Source organism: Dendrobium catenatum, unplaced genomic scaffold (genome assembly GCF_001605985.2).
Source record: "Dendrobium catenatum unplaced genomic scaffold, ASM160598v2 fragScaff_scaffold_726, whole genome shotgun sequence".
NCBI lineage: Eukaryota > Viridiplantae > Streptophyta > Magnoliopsida > Asparagales > Orchidaceae > Dendrobium > Dendrobium catenatum.
The window spans coordinates 85,808-97,229 of NW_021319188.1; the positions used below are offsets into that span (position 1 = coordinate 85,808).

The 11,422-nt window shown below is 34.3% G+C and overlaps 1 protein-coding gene across 1 annotated transcript in view; it reads left to right on the forward strand.

Moving 5' to 3' along the window:
- Window positions 1–529: 529 nt before the first annotated feature.
- The window catches only part of LOC110098036 (CSC1-like protein RXW8), a 37,189-nt gene continuing 26,296 nt past the window's right edge, over window positions 530–11,422 (forward strand). The window contains exons 1-2 of the mRNA XM_020824736.2: window positions 530–768; window positions 1,255–1,317. Of these exons, the coding sequence (XP_020680395.2) occupies window positions 530–768; window positions 1,255–1,317 (302 nt within the window). The remainder of the gene's footprint in view (window positions 769–1,254; window positions 1,318–11,422) is intronic.

Genomic DNA, 11,422 nt, shown 5'->3' on the forward strand with positions numbered 1-11,422 from the left:
AGCACGCTTTATTACCTTTCTTCCTAAATATGGATAAACTCAACAATATTTAAATCAAGGGATACTTCACTAAATAGTCTTGCTTTCTAAGTCTACACTTAAGTTTAAGATGCCTGCATAATCCAACATATCCTTCACAACATAGTCATTGCAAAAGCAGATGATAGGGTAAATATCAAACCTCTCCTATCCCTTGTCACATATTTCATCAAGTTTAAATTTGACATTAGTTCAACTGACTTGATTATCCTCTAAAATAAAAATTTTATAAGCATTCACAATCCTATGAATAAACAAAAGAAAAACTTTTAGGATTGATAAAATGTATTGTGGTTGTATCATCAAGGATTCTAACGGTAATTGTATTGTGAGTTTAGTTGGCCATTATTTTAGTTGGGATGTTAATATTGCTATCACGTTTGCTATTAATTATGGTTTAAAGTGGTACTTTTCTCTGGATTGCATTAATATTATTGTGGAGGTTTGTTCTTATTATTACTATAAGTCTATTATTGTTAGGAATGATAAGATGTGTAATCTTGAGCTTTTTAACATGAGAAGGGAAATTATGAATTGGTTGAACATGCTCAATATTTCTTTTTCTGTTATTAATGAAGAGGGGAATGCTTGTGCTAAGGCCATTGCAAGGTGCGGCTATGGGATGGCTTCCATGACTGATTTCAATTGTTCTAATCTCCCTCACCATGTTAGGGGTCTCTTAAAATTGGATAACATTGGTGTTCCTTATGTTATTCCCAAAGGTGGATGGTTGATATTTGTGTTCCAACTTTTCTTTTGTAGTTTCTCTTGGTTGGATGGGTCCTCTATTTATCAAAGGGGTTGTTATTTTTTTTTTGCCTCATATAGTTTCATTTCTAAATTTTATTATTGATGATATTAATTTTTGTGGTTTTGTTTTAGCCTTGTAGTGTTGGATTATCCAGAACTGTAGTGTTTTGCATTTTATTTCTTATGACTTCTTCTCTTTTTATGATTTGATTGCTATAAACTGCAAGGGTTTGTGCAGTTTGTTATATGTTATTGGTTGGCTATTATGGCAGCTGTCCATGAGTTTCACCTTTGGGTTGTTCTTCTTACTTTTGCATTATGGTTGGTTCATATTGTGGGAGATTTTAGTTTTTGTCCCTACTATGAGATTACTGATTGTTGCTTGGTTGTTTTGGCAGCCTTGCACGGGTATTACCTTTGGGTTGTTCTATTTGCTGTTTATTGTTGTTGGTGTTTATTAACTAGGGGTTTTCGCTTTGCTCTTGGTGAGTTCTGTACTGTGGTTTATCCTGAGCTTAATGCTATGATGTATTTGTTGGTATATCTGGTTCTCTTTTGGTGGAAGAGGAGACTTTGTCTTATTGGGTTGGTATGGTTGTTTATTGATGGTATTTAGGTTCCGCATTGGTGGTATATCCTTATTATTTTATATTCATACTATTTTTTTATTATTATTTTGTCTATTATCTCTTGGTGCAAGTTGTTTATGATGTAGGTTTTTTGGCGGGTTACCTTTTCAGGAGGATTTTGGAGCTACTTTTTATCTTTTTGACCTATAGGGTTTTTTGGGTGCTCGATCTTGTGCACGATAGAATGTACTTGTGATTTTTTATACTTTTTTGTAGTTGGAAACTTGAGCTCATAGTATTTTTTTTTTTTTTTTACTTTTAATTTTATAGATCCTCAGAGCAGTAGTGAGCTTGAGTTCTCTTTAAGGACCTTGTAATCATTTTTTATATTAACGAGTAAGTCCCGCCCTACGTTTCCCTAAAAAAAAATTTAGCAAAATTTATAACTAGTTCATCTGATAGCTTATATACTTGAATCCAAACACAACCTTTAATATCAAGCGCCACGTAATCACCTTCCAGTCTTTTTCTTCAATGGCTCCTTTCACATCCTCAACAGTGATAGATGCTTCCACGGATGTTATATTATGTATCCCGAGTGAAATGATGTAGGGGGAGCTCCAGCACTATCCCTTACTTATGACTTTGACTATATAATGTAGTGACTTGATCAACTAGAGATGAAAAGAGCCATCCATTATAAAGATACTAGTCAACACTAGGAGTGGCTTCACAAGTAGGATGAACTACTGTAAATGTAACACAAACATAATGAGAGGATGATCGAGCTTGGTTTAGGAGTCAGTTCTCTACCCATCATTAGTAATTTTAACCACCACCACCTCTACATGATTAGGTCCCTACAACTTCTAAGTGCTTATATGTTGTGTGGTTCTTATCATTTTCTATTAGTTTTTTTCCTATTTTTTATTCCTTTTAGTGCTATAAAAAGGAGGAGTAGAATGTATGCTTATTAGTTTTAAAATATGTGTTTATTTTTTATTTTATTATTTTTTATATAATTGATATTAAAAAGTAAAAAAATAAAAAGTATTTCATTAACATTATGAAAAATTAGTAAGTAAGGTGGAGATTAGGAGAAAATTAAATTAATATATACATTCAACAAATAATATTTGCCATCATAAAAAAGGGTGAGATTATTATAAACTAGGATCTCAATCCTATAATTTTGATGATAAAAAATATTATTGAGTTTCTATTTTGGCTCTCCTGGTATTATTTATGGATATATTTTTGTGCACATTAACTTTTTAAGTATGTTATACATCATATAAAAGGCCTATCTACAGACTACATAGAATAGGTTTGATATTTATATAAAGTGCCTATATTTTTATTTATTTATTTTTTATATTTCATGAGTCAGGAGACCTATAAATGGTGTATGTTATCTTAGCAGTTGTGCACAAACATAGGGAGAGACAAATTAATTTTCATGAATATTATAAGATCTGATAAAAATATACATTAATTAAACATTTAACTAAAAGAAAATTAATTTGAACTTATCATACTATATGATCCACATCATACAAGATGATCAATAAAAATCGATATTCCTAACGCAATAAAAAATTAGGCAATATTTTAAAATTCAAAATATGACCTAATTTTATTGTATGACATTAATCGCATGGTAAGATTGCGACAAATCTTACAAAATTTAATCTTATGATTAGACAATAAAATCAAGAATAATTAAATATTAAGATCATACTAAATGATCTACTTAATCATATTGTTAACCAGATTTACTCCCAAGATGATATTTAATTGCCACTTGTCATACTGAACAAATTCTTATTTGAAGGAACTAATTATATTGTATGATCTTGAAACCATAATAGATGATTGGTTCATGAAATTAAAAAATAGTACAAGCCCCTTTCTAAACATATATTACTAATTAGATAATTTAAGCTCCTTTCCTTCACTAGGAGGGTGAAAAAGAATTCATGTTCTCTACTTTCACTAGCAAGGTGAACAAGGACTATAGGTTTATTTCCTTCACCTCGAGGGTGAAAAGGTTCCATGTTCACTGCCATCACTATGTGGGTGAAAAACCTTCAAGGCACATTTCCTTCACCAGGAAGGTGAAAAAGCTTACGGTAACTCTAGCACCCTAGGTTGGTGGATGTGATTGTGTAAAGGATTCACAATGTTTCTATAGGGGCTAAAGAGAGATAATAAAGTTTTAATGTAATACCTATAGATGAAGACTTAGGGGTGTTGAGATAGTTTATTATTTGATCGTACCACTGCAAAATATAGTGCGTTCATTCATTTTTTAAAAACATTTACTTTTCCTGCATTTTAATTTTATGTAAATTTATTATTCCTAGAAATCTATACTTTGATTATCAAGCCTTATCTATATTGATTATTATTTAAAAAAGAAAAAAAATTGAATAATTAAATAAATAAATATTATTTTGTAATTTTGTTTATTACGTAAATGTAAGGAGAAAAATTTCATTAGTTTTATTATGTGATTTTACTTCTGTTTATGTTTAATTGATAGAATTTTTAAATAACCAATTCACCCCACCAAACCCACCCACACCTCTTGGAGTGCCTATGTGACGCACCAAGATCTAACTTGGAAGAATTTTTCAGTCGATCCTTTAAGTCAATCTTCTACCAGAGCTATCTATAGTCATCAATAAGTATTAAACAGTCTAACAAAATTCTATAATTTAAAACTTCAAGTAAACATTTCTATTCATTCCCAAAAGCTCATTTACAATACTCTGGATCTACACATTAATCACATGTAATCCATCCTATCCTGAGTACAAAAAGAATCACTATAACAAAAGAACAAAAACCTGAATATTCCTTATCAACCTCAATCTCCTGCTCCCTTGCCCTGACCTGAAAATATTAACCACATATAATAAGCTTCAAAAAGCCCAGCAGGTTACCAAATACCTACATTTGAAATCAAAGCACGGTACAGAAGCAATATGCATGTCAATCAGTCATATCATAGCAGTCATTTACACATGATCATTGAGTCAATGCAGAATCATAAATCTTGTAGAAACAGTAATCAGTACAATAACATAAATCACTACAGAAACATGTGAAGCTAGCACTATCAGTGGAAGAATCAATAAACGGTATAAAAGTTTGTAAAGCTCAATGAATCATTAAGTGCATCAAATCTCTACAGTAGTAGTCGTATCAATAACACCAGTCAATTCAGTAGACAAATCTTCATATCTAAAATCTCACATTTAAATCATTAAAGAAATCTTTGTAACCATAATATCAATCAAATCAGTCAATAATATCAATCATATAAAAAGAATTCATCGGTTCAATAATATCAGTCGGTATAAAATGTCAAATTAGTACTATCATTCATGACTGTTGAAATCAAATCAATGAAATAAAGTCATAACATAATTTGAAACAGTTGGAATCAATCAAGGTCGTAGAATTATATGAAGATGTACACTTGCAATTCAGTTATCCAATATCACGCGCTCAGTGAATCACATGCAATCTAATAATTAATATCACGTGTTTAGTGAACCACATGTCACTTATACAGTATATCACGTGCATAATATCAGTACCATGAATCAGTAGTATCAGTGCCTATATCAATAACAGTAATAATCCGGTGACATGAGCAGTAATGCTATAACTGTAAAATCATGCATTAACAGTAAATCCGCCAGTAACGATAAATCCGTATAATAATGATAAGAATAATGATTAAACAAAAGTATTTCATTAATCAGTAATCATACTCACAACATACTCAACAAGTAAAATCCCTGGCTATTACGGTGTTTTTCAGTCTTGTATCATATATCTTGTATCTTATCCGTTGGCTTAGTAAAAGAGTCGTAACTCTTTGCCCGTCGGCACAGTAATCATCTCCTTATAAATCCCTTCAGTAATCACATGATCAGTAGAGGATAACACCAAACCATATTTAAAGGAAAGCCCGTCGGCCCATCATCCTATACAGGTCAATCAGTCTCCAACCAACGGTTCAACCAGTTCTTACTTATCTTTCACACACACAAGAATATCACAGTAATTTCATAATAATTTCAATCATATAACCACATTCTTCATTATCATCAACGCATTGCAACCAATAAACATGGTTTGGCTCAATTTAGAAAACCCCTTGAAATATCGTAGTTGACAGAAGTCGTTATAAAATGCACATACCCAAAAAATTACCAAATTACTAGAAATCACATAAAACAACGTTTCAAGACTTTACTTGTACTAAATCAATATTTTTCAATATTCGAATAATTTTCTATTAAATAAAAATCCCACAGAATTTAAAATACCCGGTAAAAACTTTCTAAAAAATACTTAAATCATATAAAAACATCATTTCTATAACATACCAAAAGTTACGCATTAAAAGTTCCGTCAATACAAAGATATGCACATTTTTTGATAACGAAAACAAAAAATATAGCAGAAAAATACCAAAACATAAAATCTTTGAAATCAAAAATAGGATTTGGATTCCTTACTTCGAGATAAAAATTCTTCTAACTGCGTCGATGGACGAAAAGCGCTCCGCGGCCTCCAAAATTAAGCCTTTCTCTTCTCTTTCCTTCTCTTTCTCTCTCCAGCTTTTTCTCTCTCTTCAAAATGATCCAAAATATCTCAATTCCAATAATTATCAAATAAGATAATCCCGGATGATTTCCATTTGTCCCGGGACGATTTGTCCTCTGTACAAACCTCGTCCAGATGAAGTGTATTCGTTCCTGGACGATTTGCTCTCTAGACAAATTTTGTCTCGACGGTTCGTCCAGGCTCATACAGGTTCATCCAGACGAACCATACAGATTCTTCACAATTTTCTTCTGTTCGTCCAGTACTAAAGTCAATTCGTACGGACTAACTGCACTAAAAAATGCACTTCAGAGGGGTTTTACAATCTACCCACCTTAAGAAAAATGTCGTCCTTGACATTTCCCTTAAGGGTTCGAATGCAAAAAGCAATATAATACAAATTCTTCAAATCAAAACTCAAAACAAAACGAATCAAAATCAAAACTTGTTGAAAATGATACACACAGTCATAGTGTTCTTTCAATCACATGTCATTCACTATGCATGATATGCCAAGTCAATCAATTAATTAAATAATCTTACCAGCAGAACTTTCAGGTCATTGTTGATCTTCATAGTGTTGTAAACTGTATACACGTGGCATTATTGGAGTAGGGGCAGTAGGTCATGGAGCAATGGTTTCCCTCTGACTATCACTGACAGCTCTATCAATCATCTTGTTCGTTGATCTTTCACTATAGGCTCTTGATCTGACGGTCCTCTATCCTACAGTACGTCTAGGTACAGTCTATCCTGTGCCATAATCAGTTTTTCCTCAAAACCCTTTCTGAGGACAATCTGCTATTCTATGTCCTTGCTATCCACAGCAAAAGCATTGTCCCGTCAATAAATATCACAGACCTACATGTCGTTGAGCACAATGAATGCACTCGCTATAGCTTCCAGAAGATGCTACCGATGCAGATCCCCTTGACTCACTATACTTGCTTTTCTTTTCTCTATCTCTTTCTCTACTCGGTTCTTCTTTGCTCCTCCGGGTAACTACATATCTTGATGCTGGTGCTGCTAAATCAATCTCTATCAATCTAGCCAATTCAACCAACTCAGAAAACTCATGAATCTGTAATGGTACTAGTGGGTGTCTCAGCTATTCAATCCTTGCAGAAATATATAACACTTTTCTTCAGCAGCGGGGATCAAATGAGAAACATACCGAGCAAGTGCAGTAAACTCGGCCCCATACTGCATCACTGTCTTACGTCCTTGCTCCAATTTAATAAAAGCTTCTTGCATTTGTCGTCGAGCTGTGGAGGTACAAACCACATCCGGAACACTATAGTAAACTCGTCCCATGTGATCTCAACATTTGTCTTCCCTTGAAATTTCTCTCTTTGCTATCCAATCCACCATCTCTCTACTTCTCCTTCAAATAGGAACACAGCTAAAGGCACCTTTCAACTTTCTGGACATTGCATGCTGTCAAAAATCTTTTCTATCCTCATTATCCAATCTTCAGCAGCATGTGATCCTATAGCTCCTTTGAACAACGGAGGCTTCAACTTATGAAATGTCTGTAAATGCTTATCTGTTTCTTCTTCTTTACTTCCACTCAACTTACTCTATGTGTCACCCATGACTTGTGCAATAATAGTAGCCAACTACATCATACTTTATGAGGGTACTGGAGCTGAGGGTACTGGAGCTGCACTGTGTTGCTCATTTGGCACACTTGATTCTGGATTATCCATTTAACTTTCACCTGCACAGTTCAATATAATCAGAATGATACATACATACAACTATATATGCAATATAATGCACTTGAAACTACCCATTGTACCCAACTCTCAATCAAATCCTACAGCTCTGATAACAATTAATTCATCTAATAATACTACTCTGATACCTTTAAATTATGACGCCCCAAGATCTAACTTAGAAGAATTATTCAATTGATCCTTTAAGTCAATCTTCTACCAGAGCTATCTGTTGCGGATAATTGGTTTATGATTTTAATGATAACAAACATTCTTATTTCTCTATGACTGTCTTATGTATAGATATTTCAGGTTCACACGATCGAACTGCAATTTGGAATCAGCTCAAGATTGGGTAGACTAGGTCTGAGTCAGTTTGTACTTTTTTCCATTCTTGAGTCTATTGTATTTGGTGTGGCTCCTGATGTTTTGTGACTTGGAAGATTTTCTGTATCTCCCTAAAGATTTTTGTTTTTGGTAACCTCGTCCGGGATGATATTTATATCGGCCTGGATGATCTGTTCAAAAATAGAAACCTTAAATAGGGCATAGTCATTAAGGCAGCCTTCATATGTTGATCGGCCAGGATGATACTTGTATTGTCCAAGATGATAGGCTCAATTCAGAAAGAATCAGCCATCTTGATCAGATTAGGTATTCTTTATTTTAGGCAATCGGCCAGGATGATATACACATCATCCAGGACGATCTAACATAATTATACCTAAATTGATCTAGTATGTTTGGAAAGCATTAATGACTGATTGATACGATCACATCGTCCGGGATGATCGTAGGATCAACCGGGACGATGGCCTGGACGATTAACATCGACCAACATTAATTCAGGGCGATGATAAGGACGATTGAAATCGGTTTTAAACTAATCATCTCGGACAATCGTGAGATCGGCTAGGACGATGTAACCAATTTTCTTCTGATCATCCCAAATCATCCCAGGCCATTGAGCTGAATTTATACTGATCGTACAGGACGATATTTATATCGTCCTAGATGATAATGTCCGTAACTTGCATTAATGAGCTCGTTTTGAGCTATTTTATTTAAGCTTTGTCATGACACTTTGTAAGGGTCTTTGGCAGCCATTGTAGCTTCGTTCTTGTGGGGGAGACTTGATGAGAGAACTTGAAAGGGAGTGAGGAATGGGTGAAGTCTTAGAGGGAGAAGATCCTATGAGGGGGACTTAAGGGAGTGTGGAGGGGATTCCACACAGTTGCTCCTACAGGCTTGCACCTTAATACCGTCGGATTCAAGACTTGTCTCGAGGGAAGTTCACCAAAGAAGAATATCTCTTTGGTGTCAAAGGCACAAGTGACTCCGTCGCACCGAGGAAGGTGGAAGTGATTTTGTAAGGGCTTCTCCGCCTAGCTTTGGGGGCTAAAGGAGAGACACTTATTTAGTGCAATACCTAGAGGGTGCCTCCATGGAGTGGACGTAGGTCAAGGTTTGACCGAACCACTATAAATTCGATGTGCTCTTTTCTTATTATTGCTTCCGTATTTAATTTCCTCATCGTTGATTTCATTATGTTCAATCTTGGTTTTTGGATTTAAGTTTGAGTTTTATTTTAAATACCGATTCACCTCTCTCTCTTAAGTAGCTTTGGGCTAGTTCATAGGGCCTAACATCTCTAGCAAACTTTCACTATCTATAGTCATCAATAAGTATTAAACAGTCTAACAAAATTCTATAATTTAAAACATCAAGTAAACATTTCTATTCATTCCCAAAAGTTCATTTACAATACTCAGGATCTACACATTAATCACTTGTAATCCATCCTGTCTTGAGTACAAAAAGAATCACTATAATAAAAGGATAAAAACCTGAAGATTCCTGATCAACCTCAATCTCTTGCTCCCTTGTCCTGACTTGAGAATATTAACCACATATAATGAGCATCAAAAAGCCCAGCAGGTCACCAAATACCTAAAACTGAAATCAAAGCACGGTACAGAAGCAATATGCATGTCAATCATTCAAATCATAGCAGTCACTTACACATGATCATTGAGTCAATGCAGAATCATAAATCTTGCAGAAATAGTAATCAGTACAATAACAGAAATCACTACAAAAATGTGTGTAGCTAGCACTGTCAGTGGAAGAATCAATAAAATCTATAAAAGTTCTTATAGCTCAATGAATCATTACATGCATTAAATCTCTACAGTAGTAGTCATATCAACAACACCAGTCAATTCAGTAGACAAATCATCATATCTAAAATCTCACAGTTAAATCATTAAAGAAATCTTTGTATCGATAATATCAATCTAATCAGTCAATAATATCAATCGTATAAAAAGAATTCATCGGTTCAATAATATCAGTCGGTATAAAACATCAAATTAATACTATCGTTCATGACTATTGAAATCAAATCAATGAAATAAAATCATAACATCGTTTGAAACAGTTGGAATCAATCAAGGTCGTAGAATCATATCAAGATGTACACTTGCAATTCAGTTATCCAATATCACGTGCTCAGTGAATCACATGCAATCTAATAATTTATATCACGTGTTCATTGAATCACATGTCACTTACACAGTATATCACGTGCATAATATCAGTACGGTGAATCAGTAGTATCAGTGCCTGTATTAGTATCACTAACAATCCAGTGACATGAACAGTAATGCTATAATAGTAAAATCATGCATTAACAGTTAATCCGTACAGTAACGATAAATCATATAATAACGATAAGAACAATTGTTAAACACATGTATTTCATAATCAGTAATCATACTCACAACATACTCCACAAGTAAAAGCCCTGGATATTACGGTGTTTTTCAGTCTTGTATCATATATCTTGTTTCTTATCTGTTGGCTCAGTGAAAAGAGTCGTCACTCTTTTTCCATCGGCACATTAATCATCTCCTTATAACTCCCTTCAGTAATCACGTGATCGGTAGAGGATAACACCATACCATATTTAAAGGAAAGCTCGTTGGCCCACCATCCTGTACAGGTCAATCAGTCTCCAACCAACCGTTCAACAAGTTCTTACTTGTCTTTCACACAAAGTTGTATCACAGTAATGTCATAATAATTTCAATCATATAACCACATTCTTCATTATCATCAATGCATTGCAACCAATAAACATGATTTGGCTCAATTTAGAAAACCCCTTGAAATATCGTATAGTTGATAGAAGTCGTTATAAAATGCACAGATCCAAATAACTAGAAATCACGTAAAAGAATGATTCAAGACTTTACATGTACTAAACCAAAATATTTCAACATCCGGATAATTTTCCATTCGATAAAAATCCCACAGAATTCAAAATACCCGGTGAAAACTGAAAGTTCGTTCGGGATGTTAAGCCCTATGAACTTAGTCCCAAGCTAACCAAGAGGGGGGGGGGGGTGAATTGGTATTTAAAAATTCTTAAGACAAAGAAAGAAAATCACAAACCAAATCACACCATAAAAATAAATGCGGAATTTAAAAGTGCGGAAGCAAGAAAAAGAACACAAAAATTTATAGTGGTTCGGTCGACTCGACCTACGTCCACTCCTTGGAGGCACCCTCCAAGTATTGCACTACAAAACGTGACTCTCCTTTAGCCCCCACAGCTAGGCGGAGAAGCCCTCACAAGAAACTCCTTTTTGCCACCCCGACAAGGCAGAGAACCCACCTCCTTTTGCTTCCTCATGAAGCTGGCAGAGAACCACAACC